General features: G+C 51.6%; 1 protein-coding gene across 3 annotated transcripts in view; it reads right to left on the reverse strand.

Moving 5' to 3' along the window:
- The window catches only part of PTPRF (protein tyrosine phosphatase receptor type F), a 376830-nt gene that overhangs the window by 9845 nt on the left and 340241 nt on the right, over positions 1–26744 (reverse strand). For 2 of the 3 annotated variants that reach the window (XM_041421648.1, XM_041421647.1), the window contains 6 exons: positions 25625–25779; positions 22328–22443; positions 16532–16629; positions 8594–8717; positions 6464–6639; positions 424–543 (listed from right to left, as the gene is read on the reverse strand). In XM_041421648.1, the coding sequence (XP_041277582.1) occupies positions 424–543; positions 6464–6639; positions 8594–8717; positions 16532–16629; positions 22328–22443; positions 25625–25779 (789 nt within the window). Of the gene's footprint in view, positions 1–423; positions 544–6463; positions 6640–8593; positions 8718–16531; positions 16630–19517; positions 19551–22327; positions 22444–25624; positions 25780–26744 lie in introns of all 3 variants that reach the window. The other variant, XM_041421649.1, reaches the window with a different exon arrangement.

Here is a 26744-nt window from a genome sequence, read left to right on the forward strand (position 1 = left end):
CAAACACTAATGAGGAATGCAGCAGGCAGGAGAGAAGGGTTTATGCTCATGTCAGAAACAGCCCCTCCATTTGCATTATTAGTGACAGGAGTGATAAAAATTCACTGCTTCCTGTGTTGTCCCCCTAATGGGAGGACAGCTGCTACCTTTACACTCACCAGAGGCAAGAACAGCCCTGCTCTGGGGCCACTGCAGAAAGCACACAGAAGAGCATCAAGTATCCTGGCCGAAGTCCAGCGGTAGCCAGATGCACAACCTGCACCTGATCTCCTACTGCAGCCCATCTGTGAGACACGGCTCATCTGCGGACTGGCCACACGCCTGGCCAAGCCAGGTACAGCCAGTGGGCCCTGCCTGTGGGCCATGGAGCACCCTGCAGCATTGGGAAGCATCTCTGCAGTACGTGAAGCAGCAGTCCCATACCTTGTACAGCGCAAAGGTGCGGACAGTGTAGGTCGCCAGCTCGACTGTATCCAGCAGGACCACCTGGATCATCCCATAGGTTTCTGTGCCCCGGCTCGGCCAGTACTGGTCACACTTTACCTGCAGGGAGGTGAGGAAAATGGGTCAGTGACTGGCTGCTGGCTGGGGCATTTGAAGTGAGGAACAGGGCTCTGCCCTTCAAAAGGTAAAGACAGAAGAAATGAGTCATTGTATGGGGAGGGGGCTCTAAAATCCAGATTTCTTTCCCCCAGAGTGTCCCAATCCCCAGCAAAAAGGCAGCACCCATTGGACGCCTTTCCATAAGACTTAGAATCACAAGAATATTCTGAGCTAAAGTGGCCCACAAGGATTATCTAGTCCAGCTTTCAAGTGAATGGCCCATATGGAAATTGAACCAATCTTGGTGTTATTAGCATCATGCTCTGACCAACTGAGCTGATCTCAGTGAGTGACTACTCATTGAAAGAAGGATTTTCCTTTTCCCCTGGAGCCATTGGTGAAAGTAGCGAAGGGGGCCAGGCCACCAGACAAAAGCAGCAAGAGCAACACCAGATAGCAAGACAGTGAGCAGCAATTCCTAGCAGTGATTTGGTGTCTGCTGTAGTTCTTCTCTGCCTCCAGTTTGGTGAGATGGGCATCTTTGGGGCTTTGCCTGAACCACCCCCCGCCTGAGCTCCACGCAGATGAAGAGAAGGTGGGCAGCTGTGGGATGATGGGAGAAGAGCTAGTGCAGCAAGGAGGAGGGAATGGTGGTTTCTGTGGGCACTGCTCTACTCAAAGGGCAGCTGAGGTAAATAAGATGCAGTCTGTATCCCCACCAGCTCCCAGCTATGCCAGCCTGGTGTCCTTGACCCACAAGCTGTGGCAGGACAGAGCTGAGTCCAGCACAGTACACACCAACAGGCATTACCTTTCCCACAACATCCACAGTCTCCCAGGGTGCCCCTGCCAGCATGGCCTTGGGCAGCAAACCACTCTTGAGACAGGTGGGACACAGCCCATGCCAGGGCTCCAGCCTGGATGCTGTGTCTACCCTCTCTGCACTGCTGTAGGCTTGAGTGCATTGAGCATCACCAAGTGACCCCAACCTGCCCCTGTGGCAGGTGGCACACCCCTGAAAATCTGCATCTCCCAGGTGTTTCAAAATGGCTCTGCAAGGAACAGACGGCAGCTTGGACACAGACACATCTTGTTCTCCCTCTGCAAGAAGACAGAGACTGTGGCCAAACTATCCCTTCAGCCCCCTCCTGCAGGCAGCACTGTCCCATCATGAAAACACTGCTGCTCCCTAGAAACCTCCTGCCTTGCATCAACCTTATCACCCCTTTCCAGCTCTGCAGTCAGAATGCTTTGAGCTACTGGTCACAGCTTTTGTTGCATCCCACTTGGCAGACAGCCAAACACATCCCCAGGGGCCCATCCCTCTGCCCCCTTCACTTCCCTGCACATCCCTCCCTGCTCACATGCTGCTGCTCTCCTCCTCCTCTTCACAGCTCAGTGTTTGCAAACTACTCCTCCTTTTTTTTTCTTTTTTTTCTGTGAAGCCCCAAGCTCCCTATTTAATTGGCACCCTGAGCATCCCTGTTTTATCTGGTACCTGGCTCCCCCGCCCTGCAGAGCCACAGTGCCTGGCTGACAGGAGGAAGACTTCATTCCCACCTATGTGCACCACACCGAGAATGCTTTCCCACCCTAGGAGAGAGGAGTGAATGGAAGATCATCTGTGCTTGTCAAGGAATAGTAAACTTAATTATTAGCAGAACGTGTTTACAGGGGAAAGCGTGGGAAGGGAAACAATAAGCTTAATTAGGAATCAATGAAGTTCTGCCTTTTAATTGAAACCACTTGCAGCAGGGTGGGGCTTGTGAGAGCTAAGAGCCTTCATCCTGCACTCTGGCTCTGGAGTGCTGCAACCTGGAGTCAGAGGGATGCATCTCCCTGCTTTGTGGGTTCTGCTCACAGTAATGCCTGCCCTGGCAGAAGTACCTGGAGCAAGGCTGCCTAATGGGGTACTGCAGGTGTCTGTGCAAGCAGAACAGCTCTGCTGCCTCCTGCCCAGGGTCTCCTGCTGTTTGGGCTGCTGTGCTGCCTTGGATCAGTGCAACACAGCAGGCCCTGCAATAATCTCAGGATTCCTCTTCCTCGCTTGGCACAGAGCATTTGGTGCTGACTGGCTGCAGCACCAGCAACTTGGAGGTCACAAACATTATTTCACAGCTAAACTGACCCCATCTTGAGTGGGTGGCACCTGCAGGCTTCTCCATGAGGTCTGTTTCTCTTGCCAGGCTTGGGCATGATGTGACCCTCTCAAAGGGTGAGGAGAGCAGCATGGCATCCTGCAAATGCTGGGGACAGCTGCCTGCTGTGGTTTGCAGGGGATGTTTCAGGGGAACAGCACAGCCTGTCCCTGTGCTTGAGCCTACACCTCAGGGACAGCAGTCCCCTCCTGCCACCCACATGCTGCAGGGTTGTGTACTCAAGCACAAAACAAACTTCAGAGGAGTTCCCTGTGTGGGATAATAGCAATGCCTGGGCTGGTAATTGAAAATTATTTATTCATGACCAGATAAGAGTCAGTCACATTTTCTGCCAAATTTACCCATAATGTTTATGCCCCATTTTCAAGCTCTGTAAATTTTATGCTGAAGCCGATGCACTGTGGCACTAAAGCAGATAAGAGATGTTTTCTTCTGGCAGTGCTTGTTTCTCATTAACTTAAGGAGCACAGTAATGTCCTGAACAGCCATTTATTGCAGCTTTGCTGAGTGGCTCCTGTTCCTCCCCTTTGATGCCCCAAGCCCAAGAGCAGCCGGGCACCTCTCTTCAGCTTGAGAGCTGTGCTCTGCCCCCGGCCCTGCTCACAAGCTCCAGATGGCACTGCTGTCAGCAAAAGGGCTGGAGCATCATGTGGCTGCCAGGCTTCTCCTCCCCAGGGCCCTTGAGCACCAGTCTCTTAACACCCCCTCCTGAGGACACGAAATGCCAGGAGAGATCACACTCCAGAGACGGCTGCTTGGTGCTCCGGGCTGGAACAGAACAACCCACAGCACTGCTGTGGGAGACTTGGCTCTGCCAGGCTCTAGGGGATAGCCCAGGGTAGGAGAAATCCTGCTTTAATACCTCTCTCCTGGCAACACAGCCCAGTAGGGACGCACCACACTCGCAGCTTTGGGAAAGCTAATCTACAATGTGTGTTTCTGAACTGCCACCAAATGATTTTGAAACTGATTGTAAAGCTTTGAAGGCAGCTAAATTGCACAATCCAGCCATTTCTATCCTTTATGTGCTTCTCACTTTGTGAAAACATGAAAAAGGCAGGATGATTTAGACCATCAAGCCAGCTAAAATTGCAGACCATAAAAGCTGATGCTCTTTAAAGATTTTTTTTCCCCTCTGCAGCTCAGGAATCCTTTAAAGCAGTGTCACCCCCACAGGGCTGCCAAGCTGCCGCTGGTCCCGGTTGGCTTATCACAGCAGTGCCGAGGGTGACCTGGGGAGCTCGCCTGCAAAGGCAGCAGAGCCTGCTCTGCGCTGGGCAGCTCGCCATGAGGCCCTGCTACCCACCCCGGGCTCTGCAGCTGGACACAGTCCTGCGCTGTGCCAAAGCGCCCGGGCAAGGGGACTTTCATGCGAGGTCACCCTTGGGTAATGCTGTGATTCCATGTGACTGCCTGGAGCAGTGCTGTCCCACAGCAGCGTGAGCATCAGCAGGCAGAAATGCTGCAGGGACCCAAGGGGTTACATCAGATGAAGTTTGAAGTCTCTGGAGCAGAATGAACTGCAAAACAGTGACTCGTGTTGAAAGTTTGGAGCAATGGGAAATGACTGGGATTAGGATCTTCACTGGTCCCAAAAAGGTGTGCTCCCAAGAGAACTCCAGTCCTCACCAAAAGGGCATGAGGAAAAGCAGAGCAAGAAGGTGGCTAAAAGCAATCTTGCCTTGGAAGATGCCGAAAAAGACAACAGGAACCCCCAGAGAAAATAATCTCCTGGCAGTCCACGTTGCAGCTCCCCACCAGGATCCTGCTGTGAGGGAATGCCCTGAGACACCCACAGGGTACAGCAAACACATCCAGGGAAGTCCTTGCTGTGAATCACTGGTTCAACTCAGGACTGACCAGGCTTCTCCACTGCCTCTCCTGGCAACCTGCCTCTCCCACAGTGCCAGAGAAAACTGCTCATTTCTCATTAGTGCTGGGGATGTGCCAAAGAGGCAGCAGGACATAGGCAGGCAGTGCCAGGGAGCAAATGCAGGGGTCTGGGTCTGGTCAGGTCAACCTGCAGCCCCTGGGCAGTCTGCCCAATCAGGCAGGCTGCCTGAGATTCTCTGAGGGCTCTGGTCACCTCCTGCCCTTAACAAGGGTTCAATGTCACCAAAAACCTGACCAAACACACTGTGTTTGGGACAGAAACCAATACTGCAGGATGATAGGATGGGGTGTGCTGGGGGGAGATAATACACAGCTCAGCGGCACAGACATCTCAGGCAAAGACAAGTCCCTCTGGGGTCAGACGAAACCTGTTATCTTCAAGAAACATGTACCTTGGAGTGCCTTGCCATAACTAAGAAGCCCAAAAGTTAAGTGAGTCAAGATTCCAGGCATGGATTTATTTGGCAACTCAGAAGGGCTTTTCCTTGTTCTTCAAATATATGCTCCATCACTGAAATGTGAAGGCACAAAAAAGTCCCCATATAGCCCTCAGCTGCAGAGTGCAGTTGATCACAAGCTTCTGATCTTGCTTAGCCTGTGTGCCAATCCCTGAGCCACAGGGCAGGTCAGAATCATTTCCCTGCCTGTTTGGGCTGTGTGGGTGACAGTGGCCATTGGACAGAACAGGCAGGGCTCTGCAGCAGGGAGCACAGTGCAAAGCTGGGGTTGGATCTCTAGAGACAGCTCAACTCCAAGGAATGTTCTTTTTCCCTACAGGTTGTAGGGCATTTAAAGATGTCAGAAAACCCATCAGTAACACCTGTTTTTTGGACATTAGGAAAAGGAGACCTGTTTTGCCGTAGTGATTGGTGGTTCCAGCCACTTCCTCCCAGCCAGGGTGGGCTGGGACACCCCTGTGAGCATTTCGGTGCTAAAGCTTTGAAAAAGAGGAAGAGCATGCAGGGAAAAGTTTTAACTAAACCCAAAGTTGATCATTTCTGCTTCTCAAGAATGAGCTTATTGGGCTAAAAATAATCAGTGCTTCACAGCTTGAGTGCAGAAGCCCCTTCTGCTGTTGGCATGGCAACACTAAAATATTCTGCTAGTACAAATGCTCACTGCTAAAATTTTACTTTTGGGAGAAAACTGAATCATGAGAGGCAGAAGATGCCTCATCCTTGGGCAGGCTTTGCCCAAAGGGTGCAGCTGGGCGCAGGAACACTTGGTCACAGCTTACAAACTCCTGCTTCAGGGGCTGAGTAAGAACCTCTGTCACAAAAACTGTATCATCTGCAGTGAGGGCTCCCACTCCTTCCCCAGCTCACGCCTTCCCCATGGTCTGCAGGCAGCTTTGCGTTTATTACATCAGAATATCTAATCCTGGCAGCGTAAACTGATAATTTATACATGTTGTCATTGGACAAGGCACAAATTAGTCTTGTTATTGCAGTGAGACCCTGTCAGCCATTCCCCTGCATTGCCAGAAATGCCAGGGCCCTGTCAGGCTGCTGGATGCTGCTGGTCCCACCCAGCTATTGCAGCTTCTCAGCTTCTGGGGTGGTCCACACTCTCCACTTCAGAGCTGTCCTTTCCCCCTTCAAGGAGAGTGAGGTGGGCAGGAAAGGATGGGTGCACAAGCAGACATGCAGGCAAAATAGAGCTAAACAAGCAGGCTAGCAATAGGAGGTTTTGCCACCCTTTTGCCCCACAGGGATATGCTTACAAGGCATTTGTTGCTGGGCTGCATGAAGCAGTGAGCCACATCACTGGAACTGCCCCTCCCTGGGTGCCTTTATGCTGTGAAGTGCTCCCATTCCTCCTTTCTTGCCCCCAACAGCTCCAGAAAAGAGAGAAAGCACACACTGTACCCTGGACTTCTCCTCCAGCCTGGTCATCATGACTATAGTTGCTGTTCTCTGTTCCCACACCATCCTCCAGAAGTCGCTGAGGGTTTCCGGCAGCGGTCCCTGCGTGGCGATGTAGGCGTTCTGCTTCCGATAGCCATCAATGTAATTGGCATTGATGTAATCACTGCCTGGGACCCCTGTGGGGGAGAAAGAGGGCAGGAGTTACTGGGGTAAGCCCACAACCCCGTACCTACTGCTCTGCTGGGCCCTGCAGGCAGGAGAAGAGGCTGGCATGCTCACAAAGCTCTTGACAAGTCTCCTTTATGAGGTGATGTCAGGATCTCTCCCAGGGATCCTGCAAAGGACAGGGATGGTGCCTGAAAGAAGAACCCTTTGTAACTCCCACATTAATGCAACAAGCAGGCAACACCAAAGCAGAGAGACAGCTGCCACATGCACACAAAGAAAAATTCACAGGCAGGAATATTAAGGAGCTTATTCGGCCCCAAGCAAGTGACTGAAATAATTGTCTTAAATTCACCAGCAATTTGTTATGGTCCTACAGCACCTTTTAAAAATGAGGCTCCTTTATTAGCTTGTCTCTGTTAGCAAAGGATGTCAGACAGGGATGTTCCCCCATCCTTCCTGCAGGAACAACTATCCCCAAGGAGCCAGAGATCTTCCTTCTACCACCACTAAAACCCTTCAGTGTGAGACCCCCTCTGCTGCCTACTGGCAGAGGCTGCTCCAGCCCCCATGAGGCCTCCACCACTTTAAGGAAAAGAATTTGTCGTAAAGGCCTTTAAAATGCAAACACATAGTTACTAAAATAAATTTGGCAAAGCAGAGGCCTGAGGCTGCTTCCAAACCCTGCTCAGCATGGGCTGCCCAGGCTGCAGGGATAGAAAGCAGCAGGAATCTCATTGTCTCCCCAGGAGAGAGCATCTGCATTTCATTAGAGAAAGGAAATAAAGCTGGGGGTCACCCCTCGTCCTTTTGTCCTGGGGAAAATTCTACAGCTCTATTCTCCAGGTCTCAGCAGTCTCCAGCAGACACAAAGCGCTGGCAGCGCTGGGGGTGGCAGCAGCTGGAGTGCAGCGCTTGGCTCCCTTGGCATGGGCGGCATGGAGCTGGCAGGGTGCTTCGGGAACAGTTCCCAGGAAGGCACAGACACTACTTACAGCAACTGAGTCAGGCTGGAAAACAGGGATTCCCCCGTGTGCTCACCCCACAGCTGTCTGCGAGGGTTTGCCCGTGAGCAGACATGCCAGGCCTTCACATAGCTGCTGCTGCTGCTGCTTAACAGGGCTTGCTGTGAGGGACTGTTTGGCCCCCTCTCCTCTTCTTGAAGAGGATGAATAGTGCACTACCACTAGAAAAGGATTTTCCATCTCCCAAAAAAGGAAGCTAGTGACTGTAGGGCCACCTGTGTGCAAAGCCAGGCCCCAGTTCCTTCCCCAAGCAGGGTGTGTTGACTTAGCTGTATCTTCCTCATCCTCCACCAGTGGGCTCAGATCTGGGTGAGCAGAGCTGGGTGCTGGTTTATAAAACAAGGGGAATGGGTGAGCTTGGGCTCCAGCTCCTCTGTGTGAAAGAGGACTAGAAACATGTATGAGCCCAAACTCCAGGGATGTGGGGCTGGTTCTTGGAGTCATGGGGGTCAGTGCTACGGACACCAGGGCCTGATACTTCCATGGAGGACTGGGATGTATGGAGTCTGAGGAGCACCCCCTCACCCTGTGCCACTCTGGGCACTTATTTGGGACCATATATTGACAAGTCTCAGAGAAAGATACTGGCCCTACGATTGTGTTGGGACAGAGGGTGGCAATGGCACCAATGGTACCATATATCACCATGCAGCGAGGAAGGCAGCTGAAGTCCCACAGAGAGAACAGTGGGGCAGGAGGCTGCTGGAACAGACATGTTTGCTACCAGCAGTACTAAGAAGCAACCACACAGAACACACCACTCTGAGGACACTGGGAAAGCTTTATAGTGCCCTTTCTCTTCTGGCCAGCCAGAACACATATTTGATCATGCTGATGCTTGGTGTTTGTCCCTGCTCAGCTTAGAACACAGAAAAAGGTGGTCTCCTTGCTACAGTCAGGTTCAGCTGCTTGTTGGGGTGCCCACTGCAGTTACTCTTACCATCAATGGAAGTCAGGATGACACGTGAGTGGTCATAGGCTATCACATTTGCATAGCGGTTTTTCGGTTTATTCACTTCCAGGTTGGAGTTCTCCCAGGTGAACTGCTGCCCAGGATCAATGGACTGTGGAGAGAAGGAGAAGGCAGGAATTGGTAGCGGTTCCAGCACACTGGAGTGCTGCAGCACACGAGTTTCAGTCAGGAAATCTGCATTGCCCTGCACACCTCTCCCCAGGTCAGACACTGCTTCCATGGGTGTCCATGGCAGTAGCATCAAGCCAGACCCCACTGAAAATCAGTTTCCAGTGGCACATGCATCCCACTATCTGCAAGCAAAGCAGTCCCTCACTGGGGCAGCCTGCTGCAGATGAGCCTTCATCTCCTCTGCTGCATGCTCATCCTTTCCTCTGGAATTACCCATCAGCAGAAATTTGGTCTTCTGACAGGATTCCAGAGAGACCTGACTGTGCAGATCTTGACCTAGCGGTTTTATTAGCTGTTGAACTGCAGTCTCTTGAAATATAGCAAGCCCTGCGTGTCTTGTGCCCCAGGAACTTTTGGTATTAGTGTCCTGCAAGACAGCCTGTAAGCTTTTGCCAGGGAATACTCATGAAAATTAATAGGTTACTATGCACTGCTCCAGCTACTTATGCAATGTAAACATCTCTCGTTTGAGTTAATAGAGTGACAAGAAACTATAAACCTGGAGAAGAGATGTGGTTATAAATCTTGGCCTGGACACTGTGCAACTGCCTGAAAAGCACACATCCCACTCCCACCTGGCCTCACATACCCAGTGTTTCTTCCACGAGCCAAGTGGTGTTGCACCCAGTCCATGGCTGCTCCATGGCCAGGCAGCCTCTTCCCAAAGCTTTCTCTATCGTTTCAGTCCATGCACAAAGCAAGATGAGCAAGGACCATCCCCAAAGCACCCCTCTGAGATGGGATGGTCTTGTTCTCCAAGAGACACATGAGACACACAGCTAAGACACCTGCCTCATGCAGGGACTTGCTCTGCACATGCAGCCCTGGGCAAGCAGCTGCACCAGAAATCAGTCATCCCATGAACCCCTTTCCCCCTGAAATTAACAGCATTGTCAAAACCTTCTTAAAATCTTGCTCCAGCTCAGGGTCTCTGAAATTTTGCTGTGCCATGGACAAAACACTGGGGAAATAGGCCAAGGGAAGCACTGCATGCTGTGCTCCCTGCAGGCACCAGCATTCATTGCTTGGAAGAGCCCTGTCAGAAGGATTCTCAGCCAGTGAAATGCCTGTCTGTCAGCTCTGGATCAGCTGTGAGCAAAAGGCTGAGGTAGGAAGCACAGCTCCCTGACTGGGCTGACATGAACAGCTCTCATGGTCCCTCCACTCATTTCCTCCAACCACCAGCTGTGCACAAAGTGACACCCATCAGTGTCCCCTCTGCTCCTGTGCTGTGGAGCAGGCACTTCCCAAGAGACAGCAGTGAGTGTGGGCACTGGCTTGAGTACGGAGCACAGGCAGTGCCTGCATTGCTGCACTAGCCCTGAGGGCTTTGCAGCACATGCAGCGCACGGCCAGTGCTGTGCCAGGTGGCAGCTGTGTGTCCCCAGGTGTGGCACAGACTGCCAGCAGGTAGAGGGGCCAGTGCTGACGGAAACACACAGGAGGATGTGACATCACAGCAATGCTAATAGGTAGTTTGGGAAACGTAGGATGTAAATAGACATTTCATACAGAAAACCTGTAATTTTCTATTATCAGTGTAATAAGCAGGCAGCCGCTGTGCTCAGAGGCGCTGCAGCCAGGATGGTGGGAGTGGAGGCTGCAAGCACCACTTCTGGCTGCAAACCCACTAGATTGGCTGCCACAGGCCTTGCACACTCCTCTGCCCAGGCACAGAGACATCTCAGCACAACTCACAGCTCTCTGGGTCACTTCATTTTGTTCAGGCACCTGTATTTTGCTTTCAGAACAGGCTGCTCAGGGGACCCGCTCTTTAGATGCTCCCCGCTCTCAGCTATGTGGCAGGGAAGACTGCTGCCCACCAATGTGGGCCTAAACTGCACAAGAAGAATGCAGAAACGATCAAAGACATACAAAAAAGAGGAATATAATATGAAAGGACTTTATGGTTTGGAGTAGAGATAAGTAAGAGGGGGTTTGACATCAGTCTGACCAATATGGAGCACAGTGAAGGAGAAGCACAAACAGACAAACTAATGAGGAAAATATGGACCCACCAATGCCCATTAGAAACATAAATAACACCTATTTTTCAGAAAGGTGGCTTTAGTCTGCACAGACAGCCCATGAGAGACTTGACTAGCTGGGTGGTGGAGCTGAGACTGGCTCTGAAGGTATCAGTGAGCATATTCTTGTTGTGAAGAAGCAACCCAAGAAAGCACCAGCTGCAATTGCACTTTGTGAACACTCTCAATGGGCCCAGGTGGGTGCTGGAGTGAGCCCTACCCCTGCAGCAGAGGCAAGCAGTGCAGTTGCTCATGCTCAATCTATGCTGCAAATCCCTGCCAAAAGGCTGAAGGGCTCACCCACCTGTGGGGTGCAGAGTGCTTTGCACAGCAAGTCTGTGTCCTGCCACAGCAGAGGAAAGGGTTATCTCCTGGGGGAGGACAAGGCTGCCAAGAGCCCCCAGAATGGAGGAGGAGCATAAAGGTGTTGCCATTAGGGTTAATAGCTTTGATGTGCAATGAGAATGTGCAGAAATGGTCTAATCATCATCAGCCTCTTAAGAGGCCAAACAGGTGAGAAAGTCAGAACTACTACGGCACCTGAGTGCAAAGAGGCTCTAATTAAATACTCCTGCAAATTAGTGACTCATTTAGAAGTAAAATGATTTAATTTAAACTCTGGTGATGAATTAATGTACACCTGTTCCCCCCTTTAAGGCAAACAAATGAGTAAATAAATGGGAGGATGATGGGCTGCTTGGAGAGAGTTGGAGCCCTTCCATGGAGCAGTGGTTGGCGAGTCTTCTCCCATTTCTGTACAATGCTCTGCAGCCCCTGTGTGCAGTAGCACTGCCTCATATCCCCACCTTGCTTCACAACTGCCCTGGCACCAGGAGTCTGCTCCTGTTCCTTTCTGGGCAGGGGCTCATGCGAATCGTTGCTTCATCCCAAAACTTGATCAGACTAACACTCCCAACAAACAAACTCTTCCTAGAAAGCAGAAGGGCTGCGAAATTGAAATGAAATGAGCCAGAAGGAAACTTAAAAGCACCATGACTTTTGCTTTGCTTTAAAGTGACAGGGAGATGCTGTAAGACAGCAAGTGCAAATTAAGAAAAAGCCCAATTAGTAAAACTCCTCCTTCTCAGCATGGAAGTGCAAGGAACAATTTCACCAAAGCAGTTCAGGGATTCCTGCTGCTACTGCCATAAAGACAGAATCAGACCATTGAAAAAGGATTGGAAAAAGGCTCTTTCCTTGACAGACTCTAGAGCACTTTATAAATGCCTTGCAAAGATCCCTGAGTGCCAGTTTGACTCTCAGATACAATCCACCTCGGGCTTGCTGCTCCCCTTCCTTAGTGCAGTTCCAAAATCTCTCTGCATGCTGAGGCCCTGCTGCTGCCTCTGCTGCTGGCACGCATGGAGAGCCCAGGCAGGCAGTGCCCTGGGGCAGCACAGCAGCTCAGGGAGCTGCTGCACAAGGGCATGGGGACAGGAAGATGCACAGGCGCGAGTGTTTCTTGTCCTCCTGTGAATCAACAACATTAGCAGGAGCACTGACCACTGTCAATCTGCACCGCGCCTCAAATGAGGATATAACGTGCCTCTGAATCAATCTCTGGCAGCACTTCAGCCTTATTATTCTTATTACTGGAACGTGAGCGCCCTGTGCCTGCCAGGCAGCTTCCCAATGAGCCATTAAACCCAGCAAGCCCATTAAACCCAGCAAGCCCATTAAACCAAGGCTCCCCGGGTGCTACCCGAATCCACCTGGGCTCACTGCCCCCGAGCACCTCTCCCGCTACCAAACCTGCCTTGCCAGAGCTGCAGGCAAGGGAGGTGCAGTGTCCTCAGTGGCTTTATGGGAAATGGAAGTGAATACAGGGTTTGGGCAAACCACCAGTGTTTCCCTCCACAGAAAACTGTAAGGAAAGGTCTGCAGCCTCCCTGCCACACTAGGAAGCAGGAGCACAGTGAAATCTCACACAACCTAAAGATACTAAGAACTAATGTGCCAGGCAGTGCCACACTGCCAGACTCATCACCTGCTCTGCTCCACTCCTGGGAGCCATACACTAAATGGACGTGCTGGATGGTCTGGACATAAGGGGCAATAGCCACAGCATGCAGTTTGGCAAGGAATAAGGAAAAAATCTTCTCCTGGGAAAGTGATGCAGGATCTAGAGAACTACAAGAGAGCAGGAACCAGCGCTGGTTGGAGCCAGCCTGTCCTGTGTTTGCTAACAGCACCAAAGGGGACAGCAATGTTCAGCTTGCTGGATCCCGCAGCAGAAGTGTGAGATGAGGTGCGTGTGTGCTGGCCAGTCTGTCCCAGGGCAGGTACTCCTGCACCATCCATGGGCAGGATCCCGCCTGGGAGCACAGGCTGCAGCGTGGGAAGGTGCCCACAGGAGGAGCTCCAACACAGCGACAGCGCCTGCCACCACCTGCACATCCACAGTCAGGGGGGCTCAGCCTTCCTTCTACTTATCTAATTCCATTAATCCCACACTGTAAATTCGCTGTAGCTTTCACTGTACACTAAAAATGAAATACTCTCCTGGTGCAGCCAAGCCAGAAGCAGCTGCCAGACCCTCGTGCCCTGCTCCCCGGCTTGCTGCCTGCCTGTACAGCGTGGTGGGGCTGTGCTCTGCCCCATGCCAGAGCAGATGGCAGCAGTGAACTGTGCCCGCAGACGGCTCAGCTTCCAGCAACTGCATTTCAGCCTCTCCTGCCGCACCAGGGTACCAGGAGCTACAGCTGGGATGGCTCCCAGGTGCCAGGGGGTGAGGGGTGCCACAGCTCATGAGCCAGCTCACTGCAGCCAGCCCACAGCTTGCTCTGTGCTGGCTTTGTCACATGGGCTGCATGGCCACGTGGGCTGGCAAACTGGTGTGAGCAATATTATTTGTTCTCTCACCTGTGGGAATAGAGGTCAGATGGCTGTGAGAAATCTCTGCCACCCTTCCTGCCCCCTTCCCAGGCATGTGGGGAGGTACTGGCAGGTCTTGTTTCATGTCACCTGTGTCTAGGTTACCCTGCTATTGCTTGCACAGCCAAGGCAAGTGTCAGACTGATGGCTCTAGGCCAGCTGGCCTCAATGGTTAAAAGTGCTGTTAAATATTTGCTCTCTGCCTGTGGTGCCACTGCTCCTGGAATGTGAGCCATCTATAAACAGCCCTGCACCCCACAGAGATGTTAGGCTGACAGGCTGCTCTACAAAAACACTTAAAATGCAACTATTTCAAAGCACAATCAAACAGCAAATGGGCCTTGGGGGCTCACCTGCCATGCCTTCCTCCCTTGTGTCTCCCTGCTCAGCTGTGCTATGCCCGTTCTGGCAGCACCATTATGCCATGGGGAACAGGGTCAGGGCCTTCACTTCTCAAAGCACTGGGTTACCACTGAGCTCTACGTAAGGTCTGGGGCTCACAGTGTCCCAGGTGAACACTGGGACTGTGTCAATGCTTACTGCAAATGCAAGCATGTGCTGAGGTGTGATTCCTGTCTCCAGGGCTCCCACAGGGGTCGCTCAGCCTGCTCCCCTCCCACCTCTGCTCTTTCCACACCCATTCTGCAGATCTCCTTAGTCAGCAGCACACACCATGCCTGTCCTGCCCTGCAGCCCTCCTATCAAAGGGAGCTGCTGCCCTGCCAAGCCCACACACTCAGGGACCAGGATGAGAGCAGCAGCAGTCCTGCACAGGCAGCTGCTGCTCTCTGCAAACTCAGTCCAGGATTCTTCTCACTGGCATTTCAAATGGGAAATGATTGCATTGATCCCCACATGCCAACAAGGTGCAACCCCTTCTACTTGTGGGTCCGTCCTAGTGTCAAACACTCCACAAGCCTGTCATGTTCAGCAATTTTCTGATGACGAGGAGTCAAACACAGCAGAATCCAGAGGAAAAAAATTATGTGCAACAATCAGCTACTTAATAGCTGCTTCAACATGAGAAGTACAACTGATTGGTGCTCTCAACCAGCCATGATATTCTAAAGAAAGAGAAATGAGAAGAGAGAGGCTCATGAAAGCAGCTAAGAGAATTTATTTAATGCTCATTTTTTCAAAAACAGTTCCCACAGCTCAGTATTATGCTGCAGGCTCTACTGAGCACAGGCCTAGTGTGAGGATGGGAGTGCAGAGACACTGGATCTTGCTGAATCCCCAGTGTGCAGCAGAACTACAGCCTGCCTGTAGCAGAGTGGACAGCCCTGCTTAACATTTCAGTTGGACTGGTAACAAAAAGCCCAAGGCAGACAGATATGACTGCACCCTTTGCCTTCACTGGCAGGACATACATGAGCACACAGGTAACTGCAAGGGAAGCACATTATTCCTTTAAACATTTCACAAGTCACAATGCAATGCTGCAGCTCATCTCTCTGGCTCAGACAGTAAATGCAGAGGGATGCCAAGACCCTCCACCTGGCAACCCAAAGCAAAAGAAGATCTCTGTGCCTTCCTCGGATACATGCAGCACATCCTTTGAACTAGCTGGAATTCGTCTCTTACCTTCTCAACATAGAGATCTGCTTTGCCTTTCCTGGCATATATAATCCTACCTTGTGGGCAAATGCTCTGATCTCATCTCATAAATCAGTGTAGGTACGGTGCAGGAAGGGGTGGCCACAGGCACAGGCAGATAACAATTCAAACAGAAGTGATAACAAATGCAAAGAACACTTCCCAAATTTATTCCCTCTTTAATACTAGTGGGGGGTTTATTTACAAGTCCCCTGCAGCTCAAGAGGGCTCTGCATGTAAGTACAGCAAAACATCATCCTGCCATTCCTGCTCTCATGGCTGCAGAGGAAGTTTTCCCAATTTTAAACAGTTGCAACCTGATCATGCAGCCTGAAGAGAACCAAAAAAGGTGAGGCAGCCCTCAGGCAGATCAGCCCCTTTCCCTCCAAATTCCCTCCTTTTGGCGAGTTGTTCTTGAGGAGGACAGGGCTGGAGGGAGTTGGGCTGAGAGAGGTGCAGTGGAGGGGTTCCCCAAAACCCCAGCACATGCCTGTGTGTGTGAGCAAAGGCGGCATCGTGGTGGATGCAGACAGTGCCTACCCAGGGGCTCCACCAGAGACATGGATAATGGTGGGAGCATGATCCAGAAGTGCAGGCAAGTTTGCAGCTTATGACTGCCTGTTACAGGCAGAGAGCTCTGTGCAGGGAGGGGAGCTTGGACTACTCCACGGCAGCAGAACATCAGCAGAGTTTCTATGGGCACTGATGCTGAATGGCACAGGCTAATGCCAGCACAGTCCAGTGGGAGATTAGATGGGGAAAGCAGGAATGAAAACTCACAACACGTTTGTTGGCATCAGAGGATGGTGCAGAGAGCAAAGCTTTGAACACAGATGGAAGTGAACGGGCACAGCATACTGCAGACCGAAATACATCAGCCAACCTGGATGGAGTGCAGCCCTCACAGAGCAGAACAAAGTAATCAGTGACAGTCCAGGTAGGCAGACATGAGCTCCCATTCACTCCTAAGACCATAACCATGGTGGCAGCATGGCAGGCTGCTGTGCATTCTCCTGCAAGGCCTTCTCCCCGTACCAGCCACGTCCCAACTGCTCAAGGTGAGCTCCCACCACTGTGGGGGTGGCAGGGAGAGCTGGCAGGCTCCCAGGGCTGGCATGGGGACTGACCACGCAGTGTTGCTGCAGGAGAGGCATAGCCCAGCTTGCACCAGGCTCTCTCTGCTGGGGTCCTGGCCAGCACCACTCTACCCTGCCGCCCGTCCCGCTCTCAGGCTCACCTCGTACTCCTGGGAGAACTTCAGCCCATCGTTGGCCTTGAGCCGCTCGATGTTGTCAGCGAGGTCGGTCACGGGGATGGGGGGGTGGTCACGCATGCCTGCAAGCGAGACAAGGAGGGAGGAGGGAGAGGAGAACGGTTACGGCTCTGCATGGCCGAGGAAGGCTCAGCAAGAGCACGTGCACAGCAAACCCAGGAGGTGGGTGCAAGGCGGACACGTGTGACCATGGGAAGCGCCGGGCGGGATGGACGGGAAGCTGAGGGCATGCGGCACACACTCCCGGAGCGTGGGGCGGTGAACAGAACACAAAGTGATGTGCAGAATGTGCATGACTGGGTGAGCATGCTCGGACAGTACAGCCACGGGCACACAGAGCAGCCACGCAGCGGGCAGGGGCTCGGCCAGCCCCTGGCAGCAACAGGCCGAGGTCACTGCTGTCACTGCTGTCACTGCGCTTCCCGGGCTCCCGCATGGGCTGAAGTTGAACACACCGGTGCTCTCACCGCCAAGGGCTTAGGCTGATCCTCTTGCTTACCCCTAACAATAGCATTAGCCACAAAGAAACTCGGTCAGACCTGCAGTGAAACCTCTGCAGTGCATGTGCACAGCTTTTTGGGCAGGCAGATGCTGTCACAGTCCCCGGGGCATTGGAGAAGGATGCAAAGGGCCCCACAGAAGAATGGCTGTTCCCCTGGTAGCACATTGTGCAGCGTTCTGAGAGCTGAGGATCAGCTCTGCCCACAGCTGCATAACTCTTCAGTGATGCTCCAGAGGCAGAGCCTGCTCCAGGGCCCAAAATCCAGCTCCTCTGGGCTGGCTCATGCAAGGCACCACGGGCAGCGATGTGCCCTCCAGCAGCTGCTGGGAGGCTGCTGTGAGCTGGGATGCAGCTCAAGCCATGGCAGAAGTCTTGCCCTGGCTAAACCAGGGATGCAACATTACAGCTCATCCCGGGCACAGCTAAAGCCCTGCTCAGCAGAAAGGCCCAGAGGAAGGGATCCCACAGATCCCACACAGGGGACAGGTACTGTGGGGGCGTGCATGTCGGATTGGGAGGAGCCCTCCTGAGGCCCTGGGACTCAGAGCTTAACCATCACAAGCTCCTTCTCCACTGCTGAGATGTTGAACTGGCAGGAACGTGATTGTGAAACACGTCATCCAAATCCCAAGGCTCGTGACTCCATCGGCTGCTTTATGGGTTTCCCAGAAACCCCACATGGGTAATGATGATTATTAATAGGCTGAAGCTGTTGACTCACACCCAGGGAGACAGGCTGGAGCACAGCCAGAAGCTTCTCAATTGCTCAGGAGGCTGAACGCTGCCACAGATGGCAGTGATGGGCCACTGAGGTGATGGAGCACTCTCCAGGCTGGGTACACACATTTTACATGGTGGTGACAAGTCACAAGGTGATAACACGGAAGTGTTACACCTCTGCATAAAACATCTGACATCACTGCACACAGGCAAGACCCAATCCAACACACGCTCATCCTGCCATCGCTCGGCAGTGCACAGATATCCACAGATGGCCTGAGAACACACGGACAGGTGGAGAAGGAAATAGCCCTATTCTGCCTTGTGCTGAGGTCCTCCTGCAGACGGTCCTGTTTGCCATTTCACCCATCAAGATCCCCGAGGTGGCTGAGCAAGCCCTCAAAGGGACAGAGATGATGCTGGATTTGGCACAAATTCCTCACTCATGCCAGAACTGTAAGGCTGTAGCTCAGGAGCAGCCTTTGCAGAGCTGCCACTCATGAGCAACTGAATGATGAGAACAGTGTGGGACCAAGACAAGTGTGGGGCAGGAAGGACAAAGAGACTGGAACACAACCACAGTATGTGCTTCTTCCAACACAGTTATGTACGAAGCACAGCAGACCCATGGAGCACAGAAGGGCTGCAGACCCTCATCACTCCTAGAAACACAAGGTGGTCTCTCCAAATTTGTGTTTCCCCAGCCAGATAAGTGTTGCAGCAACAAAAGAGCTGCAAGAGCAGGTGGGGAAAAAGAGGTGGTTGGAATCCCATTATGGTAAACCTAGAAAAACAGCCACTGACAGTGCAGGGCAAGACGGAGATTTGTACACACTGCCAGGACTTCCACAAGCTCTTCCGATTGCTCTTGCAAGAGAACAGTGAGCTCACCAGGAGGCTGGAAGGGCTCAGAGGTCTCACAATGCCTGCAGGAACACACATGGCAAAGCCCTTGGCTCAGCTCCCAGGGAAGTATTTATGCTACATACTTCTCCCATTCTTGTGTGCTTACAAAGATGCCTGTACATCCCAGAGCAGGGTGGCCACGCTTTTATGGTTGTTTGAGGATGAACTTGAAGCTCAGAAGACAAGTGATAAGGGGGCACTTTTATCTGCAGGCTGTTACTACTCCATCCAAGCTGCTAGAGCAGTAAGTGCTTCCTTTGTGCCTGGGATTCTGGTACCCACACTGCAAAGCAGACCAAATGCAGGCAGGCCAGAGACCATCATGTGTTCTGTGACAAAGGTGACCCAGCCTAGGGAAACCAGTTTGCCCAAGGTAGGAAGAGAGTGTGTTCAACCGCGGAAGAGCCCCCTCCAATTTGTCCATTTGGGATTTTTAGCTGGTCACTCCCTCCAGAATGGCCAAGGTTATCAGTCCCCATGCAGGGTCAGCTGCAGACCTGGCACCATGGCAGAGCCTGGCCTACCACTCTGAGGGGTTGGAGGCTGGAGAGTAGGGAAAGGGCTGCTGCAGAGGCCTCCTGGCAGCCCATCACTCAGGACCTTCCCTTCTGCACTGTCCTGCGGTGAGCTGCTGTAGTGCCGTGCGAGCAGTACCGAGCTTGGCCCCACACATCATGTCAGAAAGTGAATCACTGCCATTTTACAGTCTGCTGTGAGTGAAGGTGATCTTCATGACATTGAAACAAAAAATACAGATATGAGAGAGAAAGGGAAAGAAAAAGCAAAAGGTGTCGAAAGATAAAAACAGGAGTTAAAACTAACTTGAGATATTCGGGCAACAGGGGACACTGGCACCTGCAAAGAAAAGAAATGGGGCAAGAACAGAAATCCCATTAGCCTTTAGTCATCATTGCAGAGGTTCAGAGATGGAAAGACAACGAGATGAAGATGAAAAAGAAAGCACCATATACCACAGCACTGGGAGCTTCCCTCCAGCATAGGCCCGACTGCCTGGCCCTGGGGCTGCTCTGCAACTGGCTGTTACACAGCAGGCTGCTGGCTCTGGCCAGCTGTCCCCTGACACTGGCAAACACCTGGAGCTGGAGCTACTTGCAAGGGAGTGAATCTAGAGGCCATCAAGTGACACCAAGAACTACATTTCTCACTGCACACCACTGGCCCCAGCCCCATACCCCAGGGAAGCCTGCAAGGGCCAGTAGGTGACATGTACAGGGAGCATCTGTGCTACCCAGTGGCCAGGGGGACTGCACTCAGCCCCAGCCACCTCTGCTCAGTGCCCCTGATGCTCCAGCTCGCTCACAGCTCACCAGCAGCACAACTCAAGTCTCCTTTCATGGTGTACTGGGACACTGCCCAGTCCAGTATCCTCAGTGACTTGGCACAGCAGTACATTGGTACAGGGTGGCCAACAGTGGGAAATAACCCTTGTCTGAAGTAAAAACCACAAAAATGAAAAGCTTAATATTTAATAACAGTAGACCAATTAATTATGCATTAAACAAGTTTTCCCTGCTCAGCAAGCTCCAGCAGGGAGACCAACTACCAGGGCTGGTGGCCAGCACCTCTTGTCAATGCATCCTCACAGCACTGCCTTGACCTCCATCAGGTGACAGGGGCAACAGCTTGGGCCCACTGGGCTTGGTGGATTTCATGCGCCTCATTAATGAGGACAAGCTCGTCAGGAGTGGAACAATCACTTCAAGCTGCATGACACCCGCTTCCACTCCTCAGAGACTCACAAGGGATGCACTGGGGAGAAGGGGAGGAGGACAGAGTGCTGTCTCCTGGAAGGGGAGCATTGTCTGGCAGTATCCCAGGGTCCTGCTGCTGTCTCGAGTGAACTGTGCACTCTGGCTTGGTTTTGTCTCTCCAGAGAGCTCTGCAAACTTACCAAATGAGCAGCATCTTTGGCTTAACCTCACTCACAGACAGGAAAAGGAAATTTCCCGGCTCCCTGTCTCTCTGATGGCAGCTCTGGAACCTTGCTACAGGTCTAGCAAGGGACATCCTTGTTACAGACAGCCTGACCTCTCTGAAGATGGGAGCAGATGCAAGCCCGACTTGTCACAATTCTTCATGCAATGCAAACCACAACCACACAGCAAAGATGGCTTTTGTGTCCACATGGAGACCTGTCATAGAGGCCTGTCCCCATGCACAGCTGTCCTGGAGCAGCCCTGTTTAACACTGTGCTCCTCCTCAAGAAGCTGCATGCTGTTACTGACTCTGTGTGACCCCCTCCTTAGTGCTGCTCCCAGTGATCTGCCTATTGAGATGTTCTTCCTCTGGCACACGTGCCTTTCTTGCTCCCCACAGCATTTTCCTCCCGTGCTGTGACACCATCCTGTGCTGTGCTGTGGCCAATTAATGTGCCAGCTCTGCTGGCAACTACCAGCCTGCTGCAGCCCACACGTGAGATCTACCACTGGCTCTACTAACTACAGACCCCTGACAGCTGCCCTGGCACAGAAAAAGATGTGCTGGTGTAGCTCACCCCAGATGTGAGCCAGACTGCTGTGAGTGGCAACAGGAAAGGCTGTTCTTGTCCCCCTTGCCAGACACAGCAATTTTACATCAGGAAATGGCCCCTTCAAAACTCTCCTATTAGATGAAAGCTCTTAGATGAATGAGCAGCAGGAGGAAAAGGAAAGTAGGTTAGAGACCAGGAGGAGGTGCAAGTTAGAAGAGAACTGTATGTACCTCATTTGCTGCTAAACTGCTCCCTCCATCACAAAAGCCCAAGTGCTCCCTCAGTTCATCTGGGACTTGGACTCTGAAAGGCTCTGAACGAGTCAGGGTGAGCCTGTCTCTGATCACTACAATGACAGGTACTGCGCTTTCGGTGCCATCAGAGATGTGCAGACACAAAGCAGCAGCACAAGACCTTTCTGCACTGTGAAGTACAGTTGCCTCCGTGAGCTGGCAAAGCTACAGCCTGAGGCATCCCAGGCCAGTGAAAGCAGCATGTAGAGAATGGCTTTTACTGAACTATCATCCTCTGCACTGAGACCACCATGATCAGTCCTTCAGTGGGCCACAGCACTGGCTGCAGAGCACTATAGTCTGCAGGTAGCTCTTCCCTTGACTCTTAGCTGAGCACAGCAGGAGAGTCAGCACACCAAAGATCCCAGAATGAAGCTGCTGGGACACCCTCAGCAGTGTAAGAGCTCCATGTATCTCCTGACTGCCCCAGATGCAGCCCATATGGCCAACACTGCACCAGTTGTGCTCAGCACTGAAGCTCAGCCAGGGTGAAGCTAGTTCAGCACCTGGGAACATCCCAGGTGTGGACACTCCCAACTGCATGGAGGCTCCTCCCAGCTCAGGACAACTGTAATGAGCTTCACACTGTGTCTGACACACACCACACAACAGACCAGCCCCATCCAGGTTCCCCAGGATGGACTGCAGTGACAGGGCCAGGGAGAAGGATTTGCAACCCAGAGTGCAGATACTTGGACATCCTTGGTCTAAAGCCCACTCTGTCATTGTGATTGAGAAGGCGTGGATCTCCTGGAGGGTGGGAAGGACTGCAACTCTGCCTTTGGCATGGGGACATGGAGAAGGGGAACGAGAGGAAGCAGAATTCAAGAGGATGAGCCGCTCCTTACCTGGAGTCTGGTAGTTGAGCCGCCTCATCTCAACTGGGTCAGATGAGTGGGCCAAGAGTGAGTCCTTCAGGCCGATGGAGTGCTCATCCTTGGAAGAGGGGGAATGTGCCCTTTTCCTGTGGACAAGAGAAGGCAGAGACAAGCAGGTGAGTTCTGGCAGAGACTGGCATGAATCACCCTAGGAAGGAGTCTGGGTCCCTGTGTCTCAGACAGCCAGGTGCATCCCAGGCTCCTGGGGCTCTGGGTAAGTTGTATCATCTTCCATGCCTCCAATTTCCCATCTATGCAACAGGAAAGATTATATATAAGCAATGTCAGATGTTTGATTAGTGAGGCACTTTTGAAATGTGGTATTCTGCATAGTATTTATTACAGAGAATGCAGATAGATGCAAGATACTCTTTCCTCTACTGTCTCTAGGAACTATTTCCTGTAGTGGAAGGATATAATAAAATTTTTTTTCAAGTATTAGAAATATTTAAATATAGAATGCTGTAATATAATAGTGTAAAGGCTCTTCAGGGTGTGTTTTATTGGGCCATTAATACATGTCTTGAATGGTTGAAGGCACCCAAGGCGTGTATTAATGGAACAATAAAATACAATGTTGTCTCTTCATGCTATATTTATGCCTAAAGCGATGCCACCACCTCAGGCTCTTGCTGGAATTCACAGGCAAAGCAGGGACAGATCCAATCAAAAAGTGGACAAGTGAATATTAAGGAAAATATAATACTGCAAGAAGAGTTTCTAGCAAATCTCTAGGTCCCACTTCTAGCTCTAGATTACAAATACGATGGGTACGCCCAAGGGCTGGAGAAGGGTGTTGGGCAGGAGCAGCACAGCAGTTCTCTCTTCTGAGCCTGTGCTGACCCTGGCACCTGGCCAATAGGCTGAGCATGCAGGAATACACAGAGACTTTGTCTTCTGGCTACAGTCCCCAAATGGATTTTGCCTGAACCCCTCTGTTGACCTGATGTTTCATGGAAGAGAGGGAGCAGCAGCACTGCTGCTGTACATGAATGCTAGCACATTTACCAGCCTGCAAATGGCAACAATCAGTCTCTGGCTCTCCTTGTGAGGCCCCTGGAAGCACACTGAAGGGCTGCCAGGTTCTGCACAAAGGCAGCTGCATCCCTGGATAGTAATGACTCTGAACCATGCATGATCCCAAATGCTCTCACAGGCACAGGGCACTTTCACTTCCATCAGAGGCTGGACATGCTGGGCTGCCACTAATGAGAAGCACTTAGAGAAAACAGTGCATCAATCATGAGTGAAACCTGCGTGTTCCTTGTGTGGCCCAGCCTGTGAGCTCCGTCTGCAGCCTGAGGCTGCAGCAAACACTGGAGCTGTTCAATGGAGAGAACCAGCTTGTGAGTCTTACACTACTCTGAGGCATCTCAACATCTCAGAAGCCTTCCAGCCACCTGGACCAAGACAAAAGAGCAGAAGGACTGAGACCATTGATAGAAGAATGGAGAATACACAGCCAGCAAATAAACCGCCTATCAGGAGCACAGCAGGATGTGCAATGTGCTACTGTGTACCAGTCCTCAAGCAAAGTGGGCCATCTTTTTTGGGGAATGGGCACAGAACATAATTGAACTTTATCTCTGTCTAATTAGCCTAGTCAGGGAAACTCCTAAACCATCCTCCAGATCCCAAGCTACCCACAGCTGCTCAGCTTCAATTCATTCCCATTATAGACTGGCCATTGTGAATATTACACACAGATACCCTTGGGAGAAAATGCCTCCACAGAGAGGCAGGACAGCCAAAACCACAGCATCACTCTGGGCACATGGGTGGTGCTGGAAGAGGATATGCTGCTCCCCCATGGGCGAGGATACAGCAGGGACATGTGTGTCAGGTCTGGGCACTGCAAGCTAGCCTGGTGCTCCACCCACATGACTCCAGGACAAGGCAAAGCTAAGGCAAGGTGGGAATATCTTCTATGGGGCCCTAGTACAGAAATCTCCTCTGGGGCCATTTTCTCTCATTAAAGACCAGCAAACATGCTGTTTCTTACAGTTGCCCAGTACTCCCTCAAAGCTTCTTCATTAGAGACTGCAGGAATGCACCTGCATTGTTGAGGGAACAGCTCTCAGTCTGAAGTGACTGAGAAAACAAAGGAACCCCTATAACTGCTGCTATTGTCAGGGTTTTTTGATTTTTAATTTAATTGCAAAACCAATCTGGGAAGTCTTTATGTTGGAACTTCTCCCTGAGAGCTGTGAGAGGCTGACAACTGCTAGGATGCTGATACCTTTGAGGAAACAAAGTCTTTGTAAACTCCTAAGGCTGGCATGCTCCACACTCCCAAAAACAAAGATGCCCCTTAGTAGCTTCAGGCTTGATTTCTAAAAAGGGAAATAGACTTGAAATTTTAGGAAAACAAAAAGATAAAATGGATTCATACCTTTCTTGCTTACTAGATCCAGGGAAAAGCAGGAACAGAAGAAAGGAGATGATCACTGACACAGAAAGGCAATGCACATGCACAGCAGAACTCCATTTAATCAGACAACAAAGGCAGCTCCCTTCCCCAGCTAGAGAGACATATGTAAATAGAGAGCCCAGGAGGAGCAGAACCTCAGAGCTGAGCTGATAGAGAATGACCTACTGTAATTGAACAGGTTACATGAACACATGCAAATGCAACCCATGGCTCCTCCAGAGGATGAACAACCATCACACGCTACAGTTACAACTGCAGCAGGACTGCTCTGACAGGCAAAAGGAGGTGTCTGCTCCCACAGGGAGCACAGTGTGAGGGTGGTTCTGATCCAGTAGTCAGCACTGAGAGGCCCTAAGAGGAGAGCTCCACTCTGATTTCAGCCTGGCACATCCATGTCCTGTTCTCACCACCAAGGTCATGTTCTTCAGCCAAAATTCACAGGAGAGGGGGCAGCTCCCACAGACCCAGGAGGCAATTTCTATAGAGAACCAGTACTAGAGAAGCTTCCAAGGCTGCCAATCCAAGTTGTGATGAGAGAGCAGTCAGACTGGCTTTAGGGACAAAGCTGTTCTCTTCTGTCCCACTGTTCATATGCTTCCAGAGTCCACAGCAGCTGTGTCCTGGAGCTGATGTTAACTACCTGCTGCACACCCAGCCCTTCTGCTCTCTTACAAAGAAGCTTTCTGCTGTGCCAGGCAGAGAGCTTCCTCCTCCCCATGACCACCAAAGACCGTCTGTCAGAGCACCCTGCACCTGAAGGTTACAAGGAAGGCCCCAAAGGTGCCAGCACCTCTAGTGCCCATGCTGTAACTGCCATGTCCCAGACTGGATCTCACCTTTTGAAGAGAAGTATGGCAATGACAATGATGATGATTAATATCACAGCCAGGACAGGTCCCATCACCCACAGCATCTCTGGCTCATCCTGCTGCTTCGCTGATGCCACTTCCATCACGATCTCATCTGAGTAGGGGCTGGCTGCATATCTCTTCTGAACAGCACAGGCAGGAGAGGGAGAGAAAAGCAAGCATCCGTTATGCTAAAGCAACAGCTACGTCCCTGAAATGCTGAGGTTTCCCCTTGCTTCTGGCAAGCAGGGAATGGTCACGCTTCTCAAACCCCAGCAACATACCACGAGATACTCCCTCCCTTGGCACCAGTGGTGGTCAGGCAACAGTTTCTGCCCGGCCTGACACATTCTGGGTGCCAGGAACTCTGCTGGTGCGAAACAGTTCCAGTGCCAGCAACTTCATGGCTGACAAACCTGACCTGGAGGTGCAAAATTCAAGAAGTCCAGCTAAGAGCCACTTGCTAGCCCTGGACTCTCTTGGAGCCAAACCACAAGCTTTTGAATCCCAAACAATTGCACAGTGAGGCTGGCTGATGATTCCTAAGTGGTTTACAATACCTGCTGTGCTGATATCAACACATCTCTTCAGGATAGAGTTATATTAGGAAAACCCCTGCTGGGCGAGGTGGGTTTTCTTAAAGGAATGAAATGACAGGAACATTTTCTACCTGATGTCTTTGATAAACAGACCTTAGAAAGAGGCTCATTCGTACTGGCTCCTTTCCTATCTGCAATGTGGCAGCCCAGTGATTTATAACCTGAAGGGACAGCTTTCTAGCCCCACTAGCTAGATGGAATCAGCAGAGACCCAAACCCTTCCTGCAGAAAAATGACACCACACCTGGCACTCTGCTGCTGTTTCTAAGGCTTATGGAGCTGTGCTGCACCCTCACAGTGCAGCGCTGCTGGGTCAGAAGGGTTAAATGCTGCAAAACAAATCCTTTCTACCTATTTGAGAGGGCCAGAGCTGTATCAGTTCCGTGCCTGTGGCTTTTGAGCAGCACCTGCTGCCTGGCATTAAGGAGTTAGAAAGCTCTGCTTCTGCCATAGAAAGTTTCGGTCACAGAAAAGGTGCCTGTGGATCTATAAATCTCCTGCTTTAAGGT

Source organism: Onychostruthus taczanowskii, unplaced genomic scaffold, assembly GCF_017590055.1.
Source record: "Onychostruthus taczanowskii isolate IOZ18803 unplaced genomic scaffold, ASM1759005v1 scaffold7, whole genome shotgun sequence".
Lineage (NCBI taxonomy): Eukaryota > Metazoa > Chordata > Aves > Passeriformes > Passeridae > Onychostruthus > Onychostruthus taczanowskii.